The sequence below is a fragment of the Thalassophryne amazonica genome, chromosome 2, assembly GCF_902500255.1.
Source record: "Thalassophryne amazonica chromosome 2, fThaAma1.1, whole genome shotgun sequence".
In the NCBI taxonomy this organism is placed as follows: Eukaryota; Metazoa; Chordata; class Actinopteri; order Batrachoidiformes; family Batrachoididae; genus Thalassophryne; species Thalassophryne amazonica.
Genome location: NC_047104.1, coordinates 147458164 through 147485644, shown reverse-complemented (window position 1 = coordinate 147485644; position 27481 = coordinate 147458164). Strand labels below are relative to the sequence as shown.

Here is a 27481-nt window from a genome sequence, read left to right as displayed (position 1 = left end):
TGCAAATCCTCTTCAACCTATATTCAATTAAATACACCACAAACACAAGATATTTAATATTCAAACTGATAAACTTTATTGTTTTTGTGCAAATATTTGCACATTTTGAAATGGATGCCTGCAACATGTTTCAAAAAAGCTGGGACAGTGGTACGTTTACCACTGTATTACATCACTTTTCCTTCTAACAACACTCAATAAGTGTTTGGGAACTGAGGACACTCATGACTGGGTATAAAAGGAGCATCCCCGAGAACAATGTTTCTCAACATTCAATTGCAAGGAATTTGGAGATTCCATCAACTACAGTACATAATATAATCAGAAAATTCAGAGAATCTGGAGAACTTTCTACACGTAAGCGGCAAGGCCGAAAACCAACACTGAATGCCCGTTACCTTCGACTTTTGAAAAAAAAAATAAAAAAATAAATAAAAGGACTGGCTACATGACCACATGTTGCTGCAGCCCCCCTCCACACACACACACACACCACACACACACACACACACACACACACACACACACACACACACACACACACACACACACACACACACACACACACACACACACACACACACACACACACACACACACACATTTCCTCAATTCGGATGACGGACTGTTTCAAAGTTTAGCGTACATAAACAATCAAATGTACGTTTTTTAAATTCTGATGTGGGCCCTTATTACATTCAACTAGTAATAATTGTGGATTAATTGCTGTACATTTGTATGAGGTAATTGGGTGTGAAATGAATTGTCCTTTTAGGGATCAATAAAGTTGAAGTCTGAACCCTCAGGCGTCACTGCATTAAAAACCGACATCATTGTGTAAAGGATCTTACCACGTGGGCTCAGGAACACTTCAGAAAACCACTGTCAGTTAATACAGTTCGTCGCTACATCTACAAGTTCAAGTTAAAACTCTACCATGCAAAGTGAAAGCCATACATCAATAACATCCAGAAATGCCGCCACCTTCTCTGGGCCCGAGCTCATTTGAAATGGACAGACTTGTTGTGAAAGTGTCGTGACACGGACCCACAACAGGGGGCGGTAATGAATGGACAATGGATAAGCCAAAAAGTAACAATTTAATGTTGTGAATCGCACAACGAAGTACAGACAATAACAATATGGTGGAATGTCCATTATACACAAGGTGACGTGTGGGCAGGCTCGAAGATAGAAGACGTCTGGCGAGAGAAGAGCCGGATCCCACACAGCTTCCACAATCAACGGATCTGAAGAACATCGGAGCCGCCAAGCCCTGCGCCCCAGGTGGCCACTGTCTTCAGCAGTCAGACCCAGTACTGCTGGCAGAGAACAGAAACAGTATTGATGAGTGCGAGTTCGCACACTCAGGAATCCCACAGTCAGTGTTTAGTTAGGAGGGAGCACCTCCACCTCCAATCACACACTCGTGCAGCTCCTGTTTAACCACTTATCTGGTACATCCATGTTTTGGAGCAACACATGCTGCCATCCAAGCAATGTCTTTTTCAGGGATGTCCCAGCTTATTTCAGCAAGACAATGTCAAGCCACATTCTGCACGTGTTACAACAGCGTGGCTTCAAAGTAAGAGAGTGCGGGTACTAGACTGGCCTGCCTGCAGTCCAGACCTGTCGTCCATTGAAAATGTGTGGCGCATTATGAAGCGCAAAATACGACAACAGAGACCCCGGACTGTTGAACAACTGAACTCGTACATCAAGCAAGAATGGGAAAGAATTCCACCTACAAAGCTTCAACAATTAGTGTCCTCAGTTCCCAAATGCTTATTGAGTGTTGTTAGAAGGAAATGTGATGTAACACAGTGGTAAACATACCACTGTCCCAGCTTTTTTGAAACATGTTGCAGGCATCCATTTCAAAATGAGCAAATATTTGCACAAAAACAATAAAGTTTATCAGTTTGAACATTAAATATCTTGTCTTTGTGGTGTATTCATTTGAATATAGGTTGAAGAAGATTTTCAAATCATTGTATTCTGTTTTTATTTACATTTTACACAACGTCCCAAATTCATTGGAATTGGGGTTGTATATATAAGACAAATGTATGTGGGTATGAGTATCCGTTACACCCCACAGAACCCCCCATGCCACCCTGTCCACACACAGGCCTCCACACATGCCCCCCCGACATACATGCCATCCCTCCCCCACCCTATCAGCCGGTAACCTGACAACTCAAAAAGCAGTTTCTGCCCGGAGAACGTTGTATTTTGTCACTGGGCCCAAAATTTGTAGTAATGCTGATGGCTGTTGAGTACAGGTGCATCCAAAAAAAAAAAAAAAAACTGTATCATGAAAGTTCAATATTTTTTCAGTTATTTCAAAAAGTGAAAATTTTATATATTCTAAACCAGGACTGATTAAATCTGGTTCTGGATGACACCTACCCTGCCGTGATTTTTCACTCTCCTGACTCCATCCACCATTAATTAACTCTGACAGGTGTGTTCAGCCAGTGAGGAGCTGGGAAACACCAGAGTCCAATAATCAGGTATAAGTAGAGCAGGTAGAAATGAACACATGGAGAGAACTGGAAAACCCTGTTCAAGACCCATGGCATATACACAACTCTTTCAAGCATTAAATAAATAAAAAAATAAAAATTGACCTTGATTACATACAGCTAAAAACAACAAACAAACCAGTATCTCAAAATATAAGAATTTTTACACAAGATGAATAAAAAAAGGTTCCACATTAGGAATTTCCTAAACTCTGTTCATTTATGTACTCAATATTTGGTTGGGGCTCCTTTTGCATGAATTACAGCATCAGCGTAGCGTGGCATTGGAGGTGATCAGCCTGTGGGCTGCTGAGGTGTTATGGAGGCCCAGGTTGCTTTGATTGTGGCTTTCAGCTAATTTGCATTGTTGTCTGGTGTCATCTTCCTCTTGTCAATACCCCATAGATGTGTTGTTTACAGTACCAGCCAAGTACAGTAATTCCATGGTCAGCAAGCCAATTACTAGTATTTTTCCCCACTGTGGGCAGGTGCCAGGGTACCAGTGTGGACTTTGGACTTGATCAAACACAGTGGACCAACACCAGCAGATGACACAGGACAGTGACACCACTGACAGTGGAAACTCTCCACTCTTTCTCCAGACTTGACTTCCAAATAAAATCCAAAATTTACTTTCATCTGAAAAAGAGGACTTTGAACTGGCTGTTTGGACTAGATACGTTTTTCTTTTCATTTATTTATTTGAGGTGTAGGCTGTCATTATCAGAATTGGAATAAAAAAAATGCTTGAAACATTTGAGTTTATATATCAAATAAGTCTGGAATATATAAAAATTTTATTTTCTGAAATAAACTGAAAATGTTGAACATTTTTATATTTATTTATTTATTTTTTTAATCGACAGCTGTGTTTCCATTACAGGTTTGCGCAAAACGTTTAGTGATATTTTCACAATGTTGACAAAGCCAAATAGTGAAAATGACAGTGTTTCCATTAACTGATGTAGTGTGACTACTGGTTTCTACGTTCATTCCAGCTATGCGCTTGAAAGAACTGTAAATCCAACAGACATGACGATGGAACGGTAAGTCCCGCAAAATACTGACATGTTGGATTTTTTTTAAATCCAATATTGCTGTTATGTCATCTTTTAGAATGTTTAACAAGCTCTCAGTCTCTTACTCAGTCTATATGTACCACCTTATGTGTCATAATGTCATGTAACACTTCCTGTACATCATATGACCTGTCACAGCGGGTAAAGTCATTCACATGTACTTCCCTATTTTTCAAAATAGTGTTTTCAAATCAACTAAACTACCTCATGTGAGCTGAACAACTTTTTTAATGTGTTTCCATTGAGCAAATTTTTAATTCACTGCTTCCAACTTGCACAATTTGGAGAGTACTGGAAATGCTCCCTAGGGACCCTTCACACATAGTGGGAATTTGCTCGATTTGTGCAGGAATTGTGTGCAAAATGTGTAAAATTGTAGCTGCCCCGTACACCTGTTGCTACAACTATTTGCACACACCAGCGGCTGAAAGACAGAGTGTGCGCTGTGCAAGCCCATCGAACCCTCTCGCGGCAGGTGTCAGCCAAATTCCAAGTGACACACAAGAAAATCTAACACCGCTCATTTGGCACTTGGAAACTGTGTGGCCATTCGCACTATTAACACGACAACAGTCAGCAGACAATCACTGTCGAGCTGGCAGTGACATTTGTCTAAGTGCCCCATGACTGTGAAGTTGCCGAGTGCACATGTGGCGTGCCAGAGTGTCAGCTTCCCCCATAACACGTTTGTGTGTGTTTCGCACTCACCCCGCTACCCCCCACCCCACCCCCCAACACGTGTACGGCAGACGAGGCATCTCTCATCTGATCACAGAGTGACATCTTGGTCTGTGCGCTGACAGGACAGGGGCCGTTGCTGAATGCCCACAGCTGTTGAGACATCTCCGGTTCTGGATATCACAGCTGCAGCACACATCCCGTGTTTTGACGGACACGCGCGTGTGTGTGCTTGTGTGGAAATACATAAAAACGGACCATCACTTCATGTGGATACACATCAGGTGATCTGAATGTCACATCTGACAGGACACACATGCCAGGCCATGAGGGCGCGCCGCAGGACCGGGACAACCCAACCATTTCAGTCACGTATCAGCAGAAATACGTCGTACCGAACGCCGTTTGATCAGTTATCATAGAGCTTTTTTCTTTTTTTAGAAAATACGTTTACCTGCTTGTTGATTTTAGCCATTTCACGCTGCTGTTACAAGACAGTGATTGTAACACAGTGTTAAAGTTTCTGTCTGGTAATCAGAGCATGCGGGTTCAAATCCTGTGAGTGGCATTTTTTATTTAACTGCAGGGTTCTGTATTGTGTCCCCTTTTATGCATTATTTATATCAACCCAGTGATATTCACTAATTATACAGCTGTTTTTTATTTTATTTTCCTCCACATCAGCGGCACGATGTGGTGCACCTCGTGTTCCTGCTTGAAAGACACCGTCATGTGCACGAACCATTGCACCGGCATTGTGCACCCCTGCCCGTTGGCGCGATGTTTCGTGGTCCGCTCATACGAGCTCTACCACCGTGAGTGTCCCTGAGTTGTATACATTCGCACTATGTGTGAAGGAGCCCTTATGTATGCACACATTTTTCAATTTGCAAGTTTTATTTTATTTTATTTTATTTATTTATTTATTTTTTTGATGCATCAATCTGTTGAACTGATGCAATATTATTTTTTGGAAATGTTTGTCTACAAAGAGGCTTTTACTTCAGGATTACCTTTTGCAAAATTGACAAGCTGGTGAGTTAGAGTGCGATTAAGGCAATGCAGTAAAGCAGTGGCATAAATAAGGTTTAGTGATGAATCATCAGACAGATGCTGGCTCAGTTAATCCAGGCGTAGGCATAGAGTCCATTCTGTTGCCACAGCTGACACCGCTCAGCCGAGTAGTTCTGCACCACTGACAGGTTGCTGGACAGGAGCGCTGTGGCTGATGGGTACTCTGGCCACTGGTCCTCCAGTTTACCTGCAAGACGAAAGGAAGAAATGTGACGCAGGACAAAAAAGGGACCCTCAGACCCTCAGAAATATGTTATAAGTACTGCAGTCTGCAGCAGCAATTGTTGTAATTTGGATGGGTTGGGGGGTGGGGGGGTGGGTGGGATTTAAACAAATAGCACATTCATTAAAATTCTTGAGCATCCAAAACCTTTGCACAGTATTATTTTGTCTTGATTTTGTCACAAACACAGCTCAAACTCTGAACTCTTCTCAGAATATGATTAAACTCTATATCATGACAGTGTTTTAACATTTTTCCAACAGATTATGACAAAGCATTTAATATAAACTTTAATCTATAAAATATACAACACTATTGAACATTAAATCAAATAAAAAATGTATCATGCTTGAAAAGCACAGCATTATAGAGTACAAATTATTCTGTGATCTATAATCATAGTTTGTAGCAGGGCATTGACTGGAAGGCTGGTGGATCAAATCCAGAGCAATCCTATGGGTGGGGAAGGTTCTTGAACAGCACAAATTTGCTCAAATTGTTTCTGGTAACTGACGTGAAGGAGGGTTGGAATTACAGAAGGCAATAAAACCTCAAGAGACAAAAACATGGCAATGCCACACAGAAGTAGGAAAAAAAAAAAGCAAAAATGACATCCATAAATAGAGACTGGAGGGGCATTCAGCAGAGTGAATACCTTTGCCGTGGCACAACAGGACCTTCAAACAGAGTAACCACAATCCTTCAACCATTTGTTCCTTCTCCAGCAAAGGTACAGTCATCGACAGACATCATCTAATGATCTCATAATTCCATAAACTCTTCCTAGACAACAAAGCCTGAGCTCCCAGAGACAGAAACATCACTGAAGAGCTAAGTGAATCTTTCAAAAAGATTGACACTTTCACTGCAATCAGATACACTTTGATGGCTGAGTACAGGAAGTCACTGATAGTCTGGATCTTGAACTTAGTCTTGATCCAGGACAATTATGGAGTCAAACACTCCAACAAATCACTCACGTTTCCAAATGTTATAGTCAGCCATTGACTTGTATCAGTTCCCCTGTTTTGTTGTTGTTGTTGTTTTTTTGTTTTTTTTTGCTTTTTTATGTTGGTGTTCAAAATAACTATGAAAACAAGAGATTGTGGAGGTCAATATGTCAAAGAATGAAATGTTTATAAATTTGAGCAGAGAGACCTATACAGACCATCAAATGAAGATTCAATAAAAATTAAAAAATAAAACATAAAAAAATCGAACAGATTTTTTAAAACTTTTTCTGAACTTCTTGCTTACATGCAAAAACCTTGAAATCACATGAAATAATAATAATAAAAAAAATGCAATGCTAAAATACCCTCAACCATATGAGCATTGTGTTCTGTATAATTTGAAGTTGTTTTTATTAATTATTAAGATCCTATTCTCTTATGTACAAATTGTACATGTTCAATAAAGTGCCTCTATCAATCAATCAATCATAAACAATATTTACATTTTAATGGCGTTTGCAGTGTTGTGAAAGTGTAGTGACACGGACCCACAACAGGGGGCGTAAATGAACGGACAATAGAAGGAGTTAAATTTGAACACTTTACTGTTGTGAATGCCACAACCACACACAGCAGATTATAGAATAAATACAAAGTCAATGGATAAAGGTGTCGTGTGGGCAGGCTCGACGATAGGAGACGTCCGTCTGGAGAAGAACCGGAACCACACGATTTCCTCCGCCACCGAACCCAAAGGATACTGGAGCCGCCAGGTCCCGAGTCCCTCAGGTGGCCACCGTCTCCGCGTGTCGGATCTGGTACTGCTGGCGAAGAGCAAAGACAGTCAAGTGTGGGTGTGTGTACACCCAGTAACAACCACGGTGGGAATTCCACCTCCACCTCTAACACACACTTGTGCAGCGTCTGTCTATTCACTTATCTGGCGGAAAGCAGAGCGACGCAGTTGCGGCCCACGCCGGTCCTCCGGGGAGACAGCTGCAACAATGTATCTACTGGAATCAATATCGGAATATTCAGGCTGAGAGTGTTACCTCCGTAGAAGAACGATATCTCGGTGACGTGGTGGAGGTGTCATCCTGCTTTTATCCGGGGTGAAGTGCAGATGATCGGTGACAGCTGTCATTGTTGATGAGTGACAGCTGTCACCTCGGCTGTTCCTGTGAGGCGGCAGCGCCCTCTCGTGCCTGAAGCCCGCATTTCAGGCAGGGCGCCCTCTGGTGGTGGGCCAGCAGTACCTCCTCTTCTGGCGGCCCACACAACAGGACCCCTCCCTCAACGGGCGCCTCCTGGCGCCCGGCCAGGCTTGTCCGGGTGGCGACGGTAAAAATCGGCCAGGAGGGCCGGGTCCAGGATGAAGCTCCTCTTCACCCAGGAGCGTTCTTCGGGTCCATACCCCTCCCAGTCCACCAAATATTGGAAACCCCGGCCCATTCGACGGACGTCCAGGAGCTGGCGCACTGTCCAAGCTGGCTCCCCGTCGATGATACGGGCAGGAGGCGGCGCCGGACCGGGTGTACAGAGGGGTGAGGTGTGATGTGGTTTCAATCTTGAAACGTGGAATACTGGATGGATCCGCAGTGAGGCCGGAAGTTGGAGCCTCACTGCGGCGGGACTGAGGACCTTGAGGATCTTGAAGGGCCCTATGTACCGGTCCTTCAGTTTGGGGGAATCCACCTGGAGGGGGATGTCCCTTGTGGATAGCCACACCTCCTGCCCGGGCCAATATGCGGGGGCCGGGGACCGTTGACGGTCTGCATGGGTCTTTGCCCTCGTCCGGGCCCTCAACAAGGCCGAACGGGCGGTGCGCCACACCTGACGGCATCTCCGCAGGTGGGCCTGGACCAAGGGTACACCGACCTCTCCCTCCACCACAGGAAACAAAGGGGGCTGGTACCCCAGACACACCTCGAACGGGGAGAGGCCAGTGGCAGAGGACACTTGGCTGTTATGCGCATACTCGATCCAGGCCAGGTGTTCACTCCAAGCCGTCGGGTGTGCGGATGTGGTACATCACAGGGCCTGCTCCAGCTCTTGGTTAGCCCGTTCAGCTTGTCCGTTGGTCTGTGGGTGATACCCAGACGAGAGGCTCACGGTGGCCCCCAGCTCCCGGCAGAAACTTCTCCAAACCTGCGAGGAAAACTGGGGACCACAATCTGAGACGATGTCTGTTGGTATCCCATGCAGACGTACGACATGGTGGACCAGGAGATCCGCTGTCTCCTGGGCCGACGGGAGCTTCGGGAGGGCCACGAAGTGGGCCACCTTGGAGAACCGGTCCACTATCGTGAGGATGGTGGTGTGCCCCCGGGACGGCGGGAGGCCCGTGACGAAATCGAGCCCAATGTGGGACCAGGGGCGATGAGGCACAGGAAGCGGCTGAAGGAGTCCCTGTGCCTTTTGGTGGTCCGCCTTGCCCCTGGCGCAGGTGGTGCAGGCTTGGATGTATGCCCGGATGTCAGCCTCCAGGGACGCCCACCAGAAGCGCTGCCGGACCACTGCCACGGTCCTACGCACCCCTGGGTGGCAGGAGAGCTTGGACCCGTGACAGAAGTCCAGGACAGCAGCCCTGGCCTCTGGTGGGATGTATAGTCTGTTCTTTGGCCCTGTTCCGGGATCCGGGCTCCGTGCCAGGGCCTCCCGGACGGTCTTCTCCACGTCCCAGGTAAGGGTGGCCACGATAGTGGACTCCGGTACGATGGGTTTTGACTTCATGTTCATGCACCCGGGACAAGGCATCCGACCTCTCGTTCTTGGTCCCCGGGAGGAAGGTAATCCGGAAGTCAAAACGGCCGAAGAACAGTGACCAGCGGGCTTGCCTGGGGTTCAGCCGCCTGGCGGTCCTGATATACTCCAGGTTCCGGTGGTCAGTAAAAACCGTGAATGGCACTGACGCTCCCTCCAACAGATGTCTCCACTCCTCAAGAGCCTCTTTCACCGCTAGGAGTTCTCGATTGCCCACATCATAGTTCCGTTCTGCTGGGGTCAACCTGCGGGAGAAATAGGCACACGGGTGAAGGACCTTATCGGTCTCTCCGCTCTGGGATAGCACGGCTCCTATCCCTGAGTCAGAGGCGTCCACTTCAACCACAAACTGGCGGCTAGGGTCTGGCTGCACCAAAATTGGCGCAGTAGAGAACCGTCGTTTCAACTCCTTGAACGCGGCTTCGCACCGATCCGACCAGGTGAAGGGGACTTTTGGAGAGGTCAGGGCTGTCAGGGGGCTAACTACCTGACTGTAGCCCTTGATGAACCTCCTATAGAAATTAGCGAAGCCGAGGAACTGTTGCAGCTTCCTACGGCTTGTTGGTTGGGGCCAATCTCTCACCGCCGCAACCTTGGCCGGATCAGGGGCGACGGAGTTAGAGGAGATGTTAAACCCCAGGAAGGACAAAGAAGTGCGGTGAAACTCGCACTTCTCGCCCTTCACAAACAGTCGGTTCTCTAGCAACCGCTGCAGGACCTGACGTACATGCTGGATATGGGTCTCAGGATCCGGAGAAAAGATGAGTATATCGTCCAGATATACAAAGACGAATCGGTGCAGGAAGTCCCGCAAGACGTCGTTAACCAAGGCTTGGAACATCGCGGGGGCGTTGGTGAGGCCGAATGGCATGACCAGGTACTAAAAGTGACCTAACGGGGTGTTAAATGCCGTCTTCCATTCGTCTCCCTTCCGGATCCGAACCAGGTGATACGCATTCCTAAGATCCAGCTTAGTAAAGATTTTGGCTCCATGCAGGGGGGTGAACACGGAATCTAACAACGGCAACGGGTATCGGTTGCGAACCGTAATCTCATTCAGCCCCCTGTAATCAATGCATGGACGGAGTCCGCCATCTTTCTTGCCCACAAAAAAGAAACCTGCACCCATCGGGGAGGTGGAGTTCCGGATCAGCCCGGCAGCTAATGAGTCCCGGATGTAGGTCTCCATTGATTCGCGTTCTGGGCGTGAGAGGTTGTACAGCCTGCTGGACGGGAACTCAACGCCCGGAACCAAATCAATGGCACAATCGTACGGACGGTGCGGGGGAAGGGTGAGTGCCAGATCCTTGCTGAAGACGTCAGCAAGATCGTGGTACTCAACCGGCACCGCCGTCAGATTGGGAGGGACTTTGACCTCCTCCTTAGTGTGTAAACCGGGAGGAACCGAGGATCCTAAACACACCCGATGGCAGGTTTTGCTCCACTGAACCACTACCCCAGACGGCCAATCAATCCGGGGATTGTGTTTCAACATCCATGGGAATCCCAAAATCACGCGGGAGGTAGAAGGAGTCACAAAAAACTCGATCTCCTCCCGATGATTTCCAGACACCACCAGAGTTACAGGTTGTCTTGTGCGTGATTAAAGGGAGAATGGTGCCATCTAGTACCCGCACCTGCAATGGCGAAGGAAGCGCCACCAGAGGGAGCCCTACCTCCCTTGCCCATCTGCTGTCTAGCAGATTCCCTTGTGACCCCGTGTCCACCAGTGCTGGGGCTTGAAGGGTTAAATCCCCGGTCAGGATTGTAACTGGGAGTCGTGTGGCAATATGTGTGTGTCCCACGTGAATGTTATGACCCCCCCTTAGCCCAGTCTCCAAGGGCGGGTGTTGTCGTTGTGGCCGTTTGGGGCAGTTTTTCTGTATGTGCTCTTTTGAGCTGCAGAGAAAACACTCCCCGTGGACCAGCTTCCTCATTCTGTCATCTGTTCTCATTTTGGCCCTGTGCGTTTCCCTAGCAACGTCAGCAGGGAGAGCTGTTACCCCACGGAGCACTGCGGCTGTGGAGCGTGGGGAGGGCGGAACCTTTTCGAACCCGGAAGGGAGAGGGATGGCGCGTACCCGGCCACGTCCTTCGCCTCGCTCCCGATGGCGTTCCTCCAACCGATTGTCTAACCGTATAACGAGATCGATAAGCCCATCTAAATCCTGCGGTTCTTCCTTAGCTACCAGGTGCTCCTTCAGGACCGATGACAGTCCGTTTATGAAGGCGGCGCGGAGCGCAACGCTATTCCAGCTGGACCTCGCAGCCGCGATGTGGAAGTCGACTGCATATTCGGGTGCCCTCCGGCGCCCCTGCCGCATTGACAGTAGCACTGTTGAAGCAGTCTATCCCCTGTTAGGGTGGTCAAACACGGTTTTCAACTCCCTCACAAACCCAGTGTACGTATGAAGGAGCCGTGAATTTTGCTCCCAAAGCATCGTAGCCCAAGCGCGTGCCTCTCCTCGAAGCAGATTAATCACATAAGCTACTTTACTAGCATCAGACGCGTACATGACGGGACGTTGTGCAAAGATGAGCGAACACTGCATAAGAAAGTCCGTGCACGTCTCCACACAACCTCCGTACGGCTCTGGGGGGCTTATGTATGCTTCAGGGGATGGTGGGAGGGGTTGTTGAACGACCACTGGAACATTTATATCCTGCACAGGGTCGGCAGGAGGAGGAGCTGCAGCAGCGCCCTGAGCGCTTGCTGCCACCTGTGCGGAGAGAGCCTCCACCCTGCGGTTCAGGAGGATGTTTTGCTCGGTCATCTGATCCAACCGAGCCGTAAAGGCGGTGAGGATGTGCTGCAACTCACCAATCACGCCTCCTGCAGACGCCTGAGAACCCTGCTCTCCCATTGGCCGTTCAATTGCTGGGTGACGCCCCTCGGAGTCCATGACGCTGGCCGAGATATCTTGTTGTGAAAGTGTAGTGACACGGACCCACAACAGGGGGCGTAAATGAACGGACAATAGAAGGAGTTAAATTTGAACACTTTACTGTTGTGAATGCCACAACCACACACAGCAGATTATAGAATAAATACAAAGTCAATGGATAAAGGTGTCGTGTGGGCAGGCTCGACGATAGGAGACGTCCGTCTGGAGAAGAACCGGAACCACACGATTTCCTCCGCCACCGAACCCGAAGGATACTGGAGCCGCCAGGTCCCGAGTCCCTCAGGTGGCCACCGTCTCTGCGTGTCGGATCTGGTACTGCTGGCAAAGAGCAAAGACAGTCAAGTGTGGGTGTGTGTACACCCAGTAACAACCACGGTGGGAATTCCACCTCCACCTCTAACACACACTCGTGCAGCATCTGTCTATTCACTTATCTGGTGGAAAGCAGAGCGAAGCAGTCGCGGCCCACGCCGGTCCTCCGGGGAGACAGCTGCAACAATGTATCTACTGGAATCAATATCGGAATATTCAGGCTGAGAGTGTTACCTCCGTAGAAGAACGATATCTCGGCGACGTGGTGGAGGTGTCATCCTGCTTTTATCCGGGGTGAAGTGCAGATGATCAGTGACAGCTGTCATAGTTGATGAGTGACAGCTGTCACCTCGGCTGTTCCTGTGAGGCGGCAGCGCCCTCTCGTGCCTGAAGCCCGCACTTCAGGCAGGGCGCCCTCTGGTGGTGGGCCAGCAGTACCTCCTCTTCTGGCGGCCCACGCAACATGCAGGAGACTTTGCGTGTGCGTTTACATGAGCTTTTGACAAGAGCGGAAGTTGTGCAAATCAAAGAATATTTGTGGATCACCCTACGTGCATTTGCAAGTATTAATAAGACAAATTTTAATTTAAATTTAGCTTTGAGTTTGAGGATGTTAGCATTAGTGGATGTTAGCGCACATGCTAACGTCCACTAAATGTCTTATAAATTACTCCAGGGGTGTTATTAGGTTCCAAAAACAGTGTTTTCAGTTTTAGAAGTGTTTATTTCTCACTAGTTTTTACATAATATATGACAAAGAGGTTATATTTACACACAAACGAAACAGAGTTTCCAGCTAGCTAGCAGCCTGTAACTTCACCACGTGAACATCCGCTAAATGGTTTGTAAATCTTTCCAGAGGTGTTATCAGGTTACAAAGACAGTATTTTCAGTTTTAGAAGTGTTTGTTTCTCACTAGCTTTTACATAATATGTGAGAAACATGTATATAAACACAAAACAAAGCAGTTTTGAAATTTGCAGCGACTGACGTCACGGTGTAGCTTTACTCTGATTGGCTGTCACTCAAACACAAAAGGACCAGATTGAAACAGAATGTGACTTTTTAACCTATTAAAGTACATCAAGGTTAGCCATCTTTGAACTTGTCCAAGAATTTTTCATGTAAATTTCAAGAGTCTGGCATTAATAGGACTAGACTTATGCTGAGCACAGACAGACGGACGGACAAAAAAGCCTTTGCAATACCCGATGGCCATATTTGATGGCCTCCGGTAAAAATGAAAATGAAATGAACACAAAATAGAAACTGATAACATCGGAAAACTGTCATGTGTGGACTGCAGCAAAGGATTGAGCCTGATTCATTATTTCAGGTCTGATGGATGTATAAGTGTTTTAGATGAAGTCTTTATACATCCCCAATTCCAATGAAGTTGGGAAATTGTGTGAAATGTAAATAAAAACAGAATACATTGATTTGCAAATCCTCTTCAACCTATATTCAACTGAATACACCACAAAGACAAGATATTTAAAGTTCAAACTGATAAACTTTATTGTTTTTGTGCAAATATTTGCTCATTTTTAAATGGATGCCTGCAACACATTTCAAGAAAGTTGGGATGGGGCAACAAAAGACTGGGGAAGTTGATGAATGCTCAAAGAACACCTAACTGGAAAAAGGTGAGTGTCAGGCATGGGTATAAAAGGAGCATCCCCAAAAGGGTTAGCTGTTCACAAGCAAGGATCGAGCAAGGATCACCAGTTTGTGAACAACTGCGTGAAAAAATAGACCAACAGTTTAAGAACAATGTTTCTCAATGTTCAATTGCAAGGAATTTAGGGATTCCATCATCTACAGTCCGTAATATAATCAGAAGATTCAGAGAATTTGGAGAACTTTATACACATAAGCTGCAAGGCCGAAAACCAACACTGAATGCCTGTGACCTTCGATCCCTCAGGCAGTACTGCATTAAAAAATGACATAATTGTGTAAAGGATCTTACTGCGTGGGTTCAGGAACACTTCAAAAAAACATTGTCAGTTAACACAGTTCGTCGCTACATCTACAAGTGCAAGTTAAAACTCAAAGCAATTCGAAAGCCATACATCAACAACATCCAGAAACACCGTCACCTTCTGTGGGCCCGAGCTCATTTGAAATGGACAGACACAAAGTGGAAAAGTGTGCTGTAGTCTGATGAGTCCACATTTCACATTGTTTTTGGAAATCATGGACGTCGTGTCCTCTGGACAAAAGAGGAAAAAGACCATCCAGCACTAAGTTCAAAAGCCAGCATCTGTGATGGTATGGGCGTGTGTTAGTGCCCATGGCATGGGCAACTTACACATCTGTGATGGCACCATCAATGCTGAAAGGTACATCCAATTGCAAATCACTGTATTCTGTTTTTATTTACATTTTACACAACATCCCAACTTCATTGGAATTGGGGTTGCACTAACAACAGAAATGGAAGTTGGCATGCTTGGGACTGTGAAGAATGTTTACCTTTTTTGATAAAATTAACAAGGTGATGTGTGATGAGATCTTGAAAGCTCTTGTCCTCATTGGAGAGAGAACCTCCCAGCAGGAACTCCAGCCCTCTGAAGAAAGCCACTGTGTCCAGACCATGAAATGAGAAGCGGCTGGGGAACCAAAACAGACTGGTGGATACGTTGATGGCTCGAGACGGCGTGTACGTAACCACGTAGCGATACACAGGACTGTGTAGTGCCGCTGAGAATGACACATTTAAGTTTAGTTTACAGGCATGAGATTGGCAAAGTGAAAAAAAGTCTGAAAGCAGAGCTGAATGCATTTGAACATGAAAGTGTTTTGAAGTACAATAAAATGGCCATCACTGTTTGGCAGTAATAGTTGGAAAACAGGGATCCTGTTTCACACTTTGCTGTGGTGTCACAGCTGCCATGTAAACAGAGTCACTGCAACTAAGCAAAGTCATACAGCAACATTTAGCATCCATTACTTTCTGTTAAACTGCGTCTGCATAGTGTACATACCAGCTTACAGTATCATTTAAGTATCATGTTTACTGCAGCAGCTGAGTGAAAGTATACTGATCACATTAAGGCAAAGTGTGTATCGTGCTGATCAGAGCAGAGTCTGATTACTTCTAATCAACATAACAACAGTAGTCCTATTTAATGTTTTAAATGCATTCTGCTCATTTTCTGTTTGACTGATGGAGTTAAACGGCCGTTAGTGGCGAATGTGATGAAGGTGATACAGTTACAGTGTGTCCAGAAATATTTTAATGCTAAAGTTTGTTATTTTTGCCATCTACAACCACATATTACAGTTTTACAAAGCATTACATCAAAGCAACAAAGTACAACTATGAAATCTTTCGTATCTTACGGAAAACGTAGTGTTGAGGCGGTATCTTGATCTATAGTGGATGGTATAAACCACATAGCTTGCGCATTTGGTATGTATCTAACTGCACTTTGTAATTTACAATGTACATAAAATGGAGGGCATAAACGGTGGGATGTTCTATTATCTAAAGTTTGTATTATCTGCAGTAGTTTTTTTTATTTCAGCTTTAACTCTTGTGGTTTTTGTTTGTTTTCATTTCAATATTATAGTTTCATGAGGTAATGAAATTATAACCGATGAAGTGTAGTGTTGTGAAACCATCTATGTAAGGTATATCATAGTACTGCACCAGATAAATAGCAGCAAAACGTTGTGCCATAAACCACCAAAAACTCAGTCTGAGGTTGTGCAGTCGCTTTCTGCTACAAAATGACAGCGATGCATCAACACTGCAACTGACCACATCTCATTTTAACATGTAGTCAAAGCCTATTTAAGCAAACTACAGGGAGATAAGTTATGAGAATAAGCTTCCTAAAGTTTAGTCGAGGCAAGTGTAAGAGTGAACAATCCCCCGGTTTCTCTGGAGGTTGCCAGGTTCTCAGTCATCCGGCCATTTCGCCACTCATCTGGAACATCGGTACAAGCAGGAACTAGACACTGCTAGCATTAGAGCTTACTGCCAACAGCTAGCCAATCAGAGCGCGGCATACGAAGGTCAGGAACTAGCTGACAGATGCTGGTTGAAAAAATGGCAACAAACATGACAACAACAGCAGAAAATTGTCTGCCAGCGAGGTTTGCTGAGTTCACAGAGGAGGAACTGGTGGAAATATTGAACTCCAAGGATGCCAAAAACACTAAGAATGTAGACAAGCATGCTACTGACGTTTTAGAAGCATTCATATGCTGTTCACAACAAAATAAATTGATCTAATTTACTTGACTCTTTGTTGTTTGCTTAATTTGGGAGGGGGGTGGAGAACATAACAATTGACGGATGGTAAGGAGTCCAACATAGAGAAATATTAGATGAAGAAAAGTTATACTGGACGAGGCGTAGGCTCTAGTTAATATTTGGACTCTTCGGAACACCAGAGGTATATGTTTCTCAGGAAGCACATCTGGCATAAAACATGTGCCAAATCCCAATGCAGCTGGGATTTGGCACGTTTGAACAAAAGCAGGGCAGCCGAAAGACAAACAACATCCATGGGTAGATGTTAGCAGTCCTGACTCCTGTTTATAGGGGATACTTGTGGTGCATCTTATTTCAGATCTTTGCTGATTCATAAAGACATTAGTCATATGTGTATTTGTCATGAGTCAGATGCCGTGTTTCATTATGCTCCCTCAAATAACTTTTAAAATGAATTAAATTTAATTATAAAAGAAAAAAGACAACTGAAGCCAGCACTGTTTATTTAAAGAACAGCTTTACCACATTTTATGACTGGTGTATGAATGTACCTGCAGCCCTACTGGCAAGGTCGTTGTTGGGACAGGTGACCCTCAAGTCAGAGACCATTGTGGTGTAGGCCCTCTCTGGGCATCGGTCTCTGGTGGGACAGTGTTCGGAGCTGGGATAAAGTGCTAATGCATCTTTGGCAAGATCTTCACTAAAGGACTGAAGCTTTTCTGAGTGGAACAGAGACATGAAAGGACATGACACACAACATACAAGTTATTTTACAGAGCTGACTCTTTTGGTTCTGCTCACTTAAAATATTGCTTCATTTGACTTGGATCATGCTTCAAAATTATTTACAGTGCCATGCAATAAACATTTAGGTAGCCACAAATGACAAAAGCTTTTTTTTTTCTTTAACATTATTTAAAATGTTATGTGTCGGACGCAGCTCGGGGAACCGACCAGCGTTTGAAGGACCCAGTATGAAATAAGCAGAGCACGGTACAAACGCTAACTGAATTTAATACATAACAGTGATACAAAAATAACAGAAAGTGCGGTCTGGCGTGGTGCGCTCCCAGCAGCGCTAACGGTCCGGAGCCAGAAGCTGTTCGGACCCAAGGACCCCGCCGACACCCCCCAGGTGGCCGCAACAAACCGAGTCTGTGAAAGAAGGAACCATTATGTGAGTCCACACTCTACACACAGAGAGAACACTTAAAGGTGTACAAACAGCAAACACTTCCTGGCTTGATTACTAATCAGCTTCCCAACCTGCAGGCATGGAACATCCAGTTCACAAAACTCCACTGCAGTGGAAGCCGATACATGACTAACATACAGCTCAATATAATAAAGGTGTGAGGGACACCACATTTACTGACTGTATAAATGTTAGTCACAAAATCTAACGTACCTCAGGAAGTGTGCTGACGAGCATGAGACCTCACCCCCTCCTCTTTCACAGACCGTGCATCAAACCCTGGACGTTCTCTGCATCCACTGATGATGAGATGGCTCCCGAGACGACGATCTCACCCGTCTGGTCACAAGGTCGAGTCTCTGGCAAATACACACTGTATACTCCAGTCTTAAATGCCACCATGTTCCAATCCATATAGATGCACCTCAGCTGTGAGTCCTGACGAGCCGCAGGTGATCAGGGTGAGGTCCTGATAACCTCAGCAACACAGCCACTCAGTCCCAAATGCAAGCCACCTGGAAGGAAAAACAAAAGACAGAAACAAAAAGGCAGCCAGGCCCCCCAGCCATACAACAGTACCCCACCCTCACGGGAAGCCTCCCGGCGACCACACAAACCTGGCCCAGGAGAAACACCCCCCTCCAGGGACCATGGCTGGAAACCGCATCTGCATTCGTCTTCCAATAGAATGGTTGATGTCCTCTCCTCTGGCTGCATCCTTGCCTTTGTTTCAGTCAGTCACTTAGCACAGGTGTGGCCAGGAGTTCTTAAACCTGTGCGGTCAGCCTTTATCCAACCATGTGCGGTCATTAGTCATAAAACAAAAAAGACAAACACAAACAACCAAACCACCCCCCCCTCCCCAGGGGACCGTCCCATCAAACCCCGGGACGAGGAGAAAAGAAAAACCCCAAACTTAAGCTTACAAATAAAAGCGCTGAAACACCCCCCCCCCCCCAAACGACATGTAGGGACCAACACCCCCCAGAGGACTTCCCGCCAGCTCCAGGAGTAATAACCACAGCCGAGGTCCCTCTGGGATCCAACGTCACCCACGGGGACTCCCAGCGCCTCCCAGAGGACCACTCGTCAACCCCAGGAGACGCCTCCCCTCACGACCAACGGACCCAGCCCCAGCATTCTATGGCTAGATGGACCCACAGCCCTTTCCCCCCCAGAGGACACCACAGTCAAACCCTGAGGGCGGAAACTGGGGGGAAAACACCCCCCCCCTCCCCCAGGTGCAGAGGTTACCTGGGAAACGCCCAGCATAACCACACTGCACCACTCCAGCAACGCCAACACTACGGCTCACATGGCTGGAGCCAGAGGAGAAGAGAGGGAACAAAAAGAAAATACCCCAAACCCCCCCCTCCCCTCCTGGGTGCAGAGGTTACCTGGGAAACGCCCAGCATAACCACACTGCACCACTCCAGCAACGCCGACACTACGGCTCACACGGCTGGAGCCAGAGGAGAAGAGAGGGAACAAAAAGAAAATACCCCAAACCCCCCCCTCCCCTCCCGGGTGCAGAGGTTACCTGGGAAACGCCCAGCACAACCTAACTGCACCACTCCAGCAACGCCGACACTACGGCTCACACGGCTGGAGCCAGAGGAGAAGAGAGGGAACAAAAAGAAAATACCCCAAACCCCCCCCTCCCCTCCCGGGTGCAGAGGTTACCTGGGAAACGCCCAGCACAACCTAACTGCACCACTCCAGCAACGCCGACACTACGGCTCACACGGCTGGAGTCAGAGGAGAAGAGAGGGCATAACAAAAAACAAAACAAAAAAAAAGAAAGAAAAAACAACAACCCAAATACCCCCCCATGACCCCCCAGGGGACCGTCCCATCAAACCCTGGGAGGTGAAACTGAAAAAAATAAATAAAAAGAAAGACTAACAGACTGACATAAGGTTGCTCGGGTCCTTTTTTTTTTTTTTTTTTTGGCAGAACTGCAGGGTCACGACCCCAGACACTAAATAGTGAAAAACAAAAAATAAAATCCCACACAAAAACCAACTCAAAAAAACACCCACACAAAATGAACTAACACAAAACAAATAAGTGATTTATACCGTCAAGCTCAAACAAATGGAACACACCTGTTCCAACTTAAGAGCTTGACGGTAATGTGACTCAGTCACCAACAGAGGGAGCCAGAGTGCTAAAAATAAAAAAAACCCTTTGGTGACAGAGAAAACAAACGAGCTGCTTTTCTCTGTGAGCAACACACAACCAAAAATGTGATTCAACTAAATAACACCGGAGCTGATACAACAGACGCAGTAGTTATCTTTATCCGGGGAAACGGGGCTACAACTGTAACACAGGAAGCTCAGCGACCCGTGCCACAGAGCTCCGCCGTGCGCGTGCACCCATTACAGACACACTCTTGCAGCTCCCGTTTAAACCTCTTATCCGGTCGGAGCGTGACGCGAAGCCGTCGCCAGTCACACTCCACCACGACCCACGGATAAGGCACAAACACAGGAACACGGCTGCAAGAGAGCACAAATCAGTATTCAGTAATGGGTCTCAAACACGCACCATCCGGGTGGAGAGCACCCGCAACTGATCCGGAAAACTACTGAACGTCTGCTGCCGCCTTCCCGGCGCGTTACCGTCTCTGCTACCGCTGGGTCCATGATGTTTGGCCAGAGACTACTGTTATGTGTCGGACGCAGCCCGGAGAACCGACCAGCGTTTGAAGGACCCAGTATGAAATAAGCAGAGCACGGTACAAAGGCTAACTGAATTTAATACATAACAGTGATACAAAAATAACAGAAAGTGCGGTCTGGCGTGGTGCGCTCCCAGCAGCGCTAACAGTCCGGAGCCAGAAGCTGTTTGGACCCAAGGACCCCGCCGACACCCCCCAGGTGGCCGCAACAAAGTGAGTCTGTGAAAGAAGGAACCATTATGTGAGTCCACACTCTACACACAGAGAGAACACTTAAAGGTGTGCAAACAGCAAACACTTCCTGGCTTGATTACTAATCAGCTTCCCAACCTGCAGGCATGGAACATCCAGTTCACAAAACTCCACTGCAGTGGAAGCCGATACATGACTAACATACAGCTCAATATAATAAAGGTGTGAGGGACACCACATTTACTGACTGTATAAATGTTAGTCACAAAATCTAACGTACCTCAGGAAGTGTGCTGACGAGCGTGAGACCTCACCCCCTCCTCTTTCACAGACCGTGCATCAAACCCTGGACGTTCTCTGCATCCACTGATGATGAGATGGCTCCCGAGACGACAATCTCACCCGTCTGGTCACAAGGTCGAGTCTCTGGCAAATACACACTGTATACTCCAGTCTTAAATGCCACCATGTTCCAATCCATATAGATGCACCTCAGCTGTGAGTCCTGACGAGCCGCAGGTGATCAGGGTGAGGTCCTGATAACCTCAGCAACACAGCCACTCAGTCCCAAATGCAAGCCACCTGGAAGGAAAAACAAAAGACAGAAACAAAAAGGCAGCCAGGCCCCCCAGCCATACAACATAAATTTTTTTAAAAATCATATGTTCAAACATTCATGTCTAAACAAAACCCAAATGTTTAAAGCCATACAGATTTTTAGGTTGTTTAAGCTCATAAACAGATTTTTCTTTGGCACCACTACAGTTCCTTAGCATTTTTTTTAGTCATTATATCCAATTTGATCAAAATTTACACTGTCTGGAAACAATTTAGCATTTGTACCCCTGAAGGGAAGAATTTCAAGCAATCAGATGGCCAAGACCTACATTTGGTAGTGATATTAAAGATCACGTGGTGACGTACCCAGATCCATGTGCTGCAAATCGGAGTAAAGAAAGGCAGGCAGTGTGACATCAGCTGCCTGCTCACTCGACCAAAATAAACAAAGATGGCAGAAAATGTTCTTTGATATATTTTGTAAAAATTTGCAAGAAATAAACACATCATACTAACAACAACCCTAAACCAGATAACAGCTCTGAAGTGGTTTACAAAACATCTACAGACGTTAGCGTGCACGTCCCGGGATTGCGCATCAAGGAAGTGGGTCAGGTCACAGGTAATCTCAAAACCTCATGCATGCTCACACAAGCTTCCTCTTCCAGTTCGTCTGCACGACGGAATAAGCAGGAAAAGACAATAGTCACTGCAGAATTCCACCCAGAAAAAAAATATGTTCTGTTCATTAAAATGAGCTGTAATTTTGAACGTTACAAAAATAAACCCACATTATAATGCTTGGATTTTGATAAAAATTACAATTTGACAGTTTTGTGAAATTTGAAAGGATGTACAGCTTTAAATGGTCACCCTTGACAAATAACAGAAAAATGGATCCCTATAAATTACAATTATAGCCGGACTGGTTTTTTGTATGCTTTCACCAAGAAATAAACTGGAACAAGACAGGAACTCTAACATTACAGTAGTTGTTTCTTTGTGGCATAAGAGACACATTTTCCAATCTCAGCTGAGTAGAGGGACAGACATTCCAGACGGGGGTGCCAGAGTAGTACTTCTTGGTCCATGTAGGAAACATTTATTTTGTTTATCCAATCAAGGGACAGACAAACACCCAATAAAAGGCGCAATTCTGAATGGCTGCAACTGCCCCAGTTTAATTTAGGTTATACAAATAATGAATGTTTATGAGTTGAATGGTATGAATATTTCATGAGGTGAAAGCTGGAATATACCATTCAAGGAGGTAAACCATGTTCCAGCTTTCACCCAATGAAATATTTGTACCATTGAAAGAATGTAAAAACATTCATTATTTGTTTAATATAACCGCTAAAATAGTTCCTTGTCATTTTCTGGAGTCTAAAAATAATTCTGACGATGAAGTCTGCCATGCCATGCACTGACTTTGTGCACTTAAAAAAAAAAAACTAAGTGCAGCGAAAAACAGTAAGTCCCTTCGGCTGCTCCCTAGTTTGCACTCGGGGTCTCCACAGCAAATCCAAGGTGGATCTGCAATTCTAACATTGTGTGGATGTTGTTGTATTCCATGTCTCCGAGGCCTTGTAAATAGAATGATAACCACAGCAATAAGTCCAGGACCAGGAGGGGGTCCAGCATCATATCCACTCCTGGGGAAAGACGACGACGAGGAGGACGATGACTCTCATGACCTGTACCCGGACCAATGGAAGTATGATGACCCAGACACCGATGATGGTGACACTGATGACATCACCTCTGGGGTGTAAGCCTATAGAACATACCATGATGAACCTCTTAGTGAAAATCTCAAAAAGAAGTGCTAAGCTGGGTGATGCCTACTGTATGTTTAACAGGCGATAAACAGGAGGGGAATGTTAAAGATTTTGTATATATGTTATCACTGTTAAACATTTGTACCTTTGTCTTCTTTCTCATGAGAACGGTGTTGTGCTGTTTTGCACCTAACCCTGAGAATGTACGTGTTATTCAACCTTGTTTTAGCATACCGGGGTCAATCTGAACTGGGAATGAAGAGCTGGATGTACTTATTATTATTATTATACAACTTTGTTTTTGTAGCCGCTAACGACTGGGAGTGAAGCATGACGGGGTCAGGCTGAACTAGGAGTAAAAGAACTGAAGGTTGTTTTGACTGTTGTGATGTGATGCTTAGTGTGAAGACCAGGACACTCCAGGCAGATGCACAACAGCCGATAACTGCAACAGACGAACGGGATGTGCTGACCTTCGACGATAAGAGCAAAAGAAAGAAACTGTTTTTCCTTACAGCTGCGCTTATTGACGTATGTGTTTATGTTACGGGAAGAAACTTGTCTTGCGTCGCCCCCCCCCCCCTTAGGACAAGTTTTTTTTATGTGATGAGGGCTTCTCTAATAAAAAGAGCGGGAGAGCAGGCCAGACTTTAGTGTAGCCTTGGTGTACAGCCTGACTGCACTCCGCGCGAGATAAATTTGACTTTCTGTCTCACTGGTGTTTCTTGACTCTGTTTGTCTTATCAAGGTTTTAAGAATGTTTGGAGGAGAAAATACCCAACAGTGCTCCACCTGCACTTCAAGGCTACTTTGACACCACAAACTGGGACATTTTCAAGCATGTAGCAATTTAGAACCTACAAGACTACACTAAAACTGTGACCGCCTATATCACCAAACTCACCGAGGATGTGACGGTCACTAAATCAATCACCACACGGGCCAACCAGAAGCCATGGTTGACAGGATCTGGTGAGGATCTGGAATGCTGACTTCAGTGATGGTGACACAACAACAGCCAACCTGTCTTATGGCATCAGGGAAGCAACACACCAATACACAGGTAAATAGCCACCCAATACAAGGACAGAAGAGACACAAGAGTCTGTGACAGAGAATTCAGACCCTCACAGATTACAAGTACAAGCCTGCAGCACATGCCTGTGATCATACATAACGCCTCCCTGCTGAACCAACTGAAGAAACGTTTGGATGTTTTGAAGTGTGACAGGCAAGTGCTTAGTGAGTTTCCTTGGAGATCACAAGGTTCTCAGTTCAACGACACCTGTGGCCTTTCTCCATCTAATGTGAAGCTGCATCAGAAAAAGGCATCTGGCATAAAATGTGTGCCTAAAGCATTTGATTTGAAGCATAAAAGACACCACCCTTTGTCCCTCAACAGTTTTTCTTCCACCAGCATTAGGAAAACCCCAGTAAGCTCACTATCTGCAAGGCCGTGGGTCTGGACGACATCCAAGTCTGGTGTTGAAAGGTTGCAGAGAAGCTGACAGATGTCTTCACTGAGACTGTCAACACCTTCTTGAGCCAGGCTGTTTCCATTTGTCCAAAAACCACCAACCTTCATACCTGTGCCAAAGAAGTCATCTCCACCTTGCTTCAATGACTACAGCCTCCTCACAATGACCCACAAAATCATGAAGTGCTTCCACAGGCTGGTGACAAACACCTAAAATTCATATACATGTCTATCACTTATGTTTTATACCACAAGTAAGTCACGCAGAGGGATTTATGATCATTTTGAAATGGTTGGACAAATGTATAGTCACTTTTGTAAGACACAGAAACAAACAGACATGTTGATAAATCTGCTGTTGCTCCATGCTGCACACATCTGTGCCAAACGGCCATTTAACACTCATTGCACCTGACAAATCCAACTTAACTAGAAGAAATCCTTCTTCTAAATCCATGGATATCAGTGGTAAAATATGACATTTCATGGTGATTCCACAGCTGCACTGTGGTGCATTTGAGGGGAAAAGGAAAAAAAGTATTCCACTGTGTGTGTTTTTTCACAATGAATTCCTTTTGTGAAAGACTGAATAAAAAAGAAAGTCTTTTCCAGTATGTGAAAAGGTTCTTCTTCCATCATCATTATCTACAGTATCACCATCAATATCACCATTATCATCATCATAATATTGATCACCATCGTTGCCCATCAATTATGAATATCTGTTATGTGTTGGACGCAGGACGGAGAACCGACCAGCGTTTGAAGGACCCAGTATAAAATAAGCAGAGCACAGAACAAAGGATAACAAAATTTAATGACATAACAGTGACGTGCTAAATACAACAAATGAGTGCGCGGTCTGCGAGGTGGAGATGACGGTGTGCTCCCAGCAGCACTAACGGTCCGGAGCCAGAAACAGTTCGGACCCAAGGACCCCGCCGACACCCCCCAGGTGGCCACGACAAACCGAGTCTGTGAAAGAAGAAACCATCATGTGAGTCCACACTCCACACACAGAGAGACCACTCAAAGGTGTACACAAACAGCAAACACTTCCTGGCTTAATTACTAATCAGCTTCCCACCCTGCAGGCATGGAACACCCAGTTCACATTCTTCACTGCAGTGGAAGCTGAACAAACGACTAACATAACAGCTCAATATAATAAGGTGTGAGGGACACCACATTTACTGACTGTACTCATGTTAGTCACAAAACCTAACGTACCTCAGGAAGTGTGCTGACGAGCGTGAGACCTCACCCCCTCCTCTTTCACAGACCATGGCATCAAACCTGGACGGTCTCTGCATCCATAATGATGAGATGGCTCTCAAGACGACAATCTCACCCGTCTGGTCACAAGGTCGAGTCTCTGGCAAATACACACTGTGTACTCCAGACTTAAATGCCACCATGCTCCAATCCGTGTAGATGCACCACAGCTGTGAGTCCTGACGAGCTGCACATGATCAGCCTCAGGTGATCAGGGTGAGGTCCTGAAAACTCAGCCACACAGCCACTCAGTCCTAAACGCGTGCCACCTGGAAGGAAAAACAAAAGACAGAAACAGAAGACAGAAACAAAAAGCAGCCAGGCACCCCCAACCATACAACAGCACCCCACCCTCACGGGAAGCCTCCCGGCGACCACACAAAGCTGGCCCAGGAGAAACACCCCCCTCCAGGGACCATGGCTGGAAACCGTATCTGCATTCATCTTCCAACAGAATCTTCATCTGAGAGAACGGTTGACGTCTTCTCCTCTGACTGCATCTTTGCCCTTGTTTCTGTCAGTCAATTTGCACAGGTGTGGCCAGGAGTTCTTGAACCTGTGCGGTCAGCCTTTGTCCAACTATGTTCAAAGTCTGTGTAGTCATAAAACCAAAAAAAACAAACACAAACAACCAAACCCCCCCCCCACCCCCCCACCCCCAGAGGACCGTTCCATCAAACCCCGGGAAGGGGAGAAAAGAGAAACAACCCAAACTTAAGCTTGCAAATAAAAACGCTAACACCCCCCCCACCCCCCCCGACGACATGTAGGGACCAACACCCCCCAGAGGACATCCCGCCAGCTCCAGGAGTAATAACCACAGCCGAGGTCCCTCTGGGATCCAAAGTCACCCACGGGGACTCCCAGCGCCTCCCAGAGGACCGTTCCATCAACCCCAGGAGACGCCCCCCCTCATGACCAATGGACCCAGCCCTGGCCGTCTATGGCTAGATGGACCCACAGCCCTTTCCCCCCCAGAGGACACCACAGTCACACCCTGAGGGCGGAAACTGGGGGGAAAAACAAAAGGAGAAAAAACAAAACAACCCCAACCCCACTCCCTCGGCGCAGTGGAAACAGGAAGCACGTCCAGCGTCACCAACCATGACTATACCCCAAAAGTCAACCGGGAGGAGTGGAACAGCGGTTATGGCAGACGGCACAAAACGGCGCCACCCCTCCGACTTCCAAACCAGCCACCAGCTGCGGGTATATTCCACTGCCCCAAACCTCAGCCACGCCGATGGCAGACGGCTCAAAGGCGCGCTGAAGCCGGAGGTGGAACAGGGAATCAAAAAAAAAAAAACAACACCCCGAACCCCCCCGCCTCCCAGGTACAGAGGTTACCTGGGAAACGCCCAGCATAACCAAACTGCACCACTCCAGCAACGCCGACAACCTATGGCTCACACGGCTGGAGCCAGAGGAGAAGAGAGGGAATAAAAAAAAAATACCCCAAACCCCCCCCCCCCCCCCGGGTGCAGAGGTTACCTGGGAAGCGCCCAGCATAACCAAACTGCAGCACTCCAGCAACGCCGACACGTACGGCTCACACGGCTGGTGCCAGAGGAGA

General features: G+C 46.4%; 1 protein-coding gene across 1 annotated transcript in view; it reads right to left on the bottom strand.

Moving 5' to 3' along the window:
* Positions 1-4971: 4971 nt before the first annotated feature.
* si:ch211-71n6.4 (para-nitrobenzyl esterase) overlaps positions 4972-27481 on the bottom strand; it is a 64827-nt gene continuing 42317 nt past the window's right edge. Inside the window, exons 8-10 of the mRNA XM_034195622.1 lie at positions 17296-17463; positions 14995-15222; positions 4972-5546 (exon numbers count right to left, since the gene is read on the bottom strand). Coding sequence (XP_034051513.1) covers positions 5404-5546; positions 14995-15222; positions 17296-17463 — 539 coding nt within the window. The 3' untranslated portion in view covers positions 4972-5403. The remainder of the gene's footprint in view (positions 5547-14994; positions 15223-17295; positions 17464-27481) is intronic.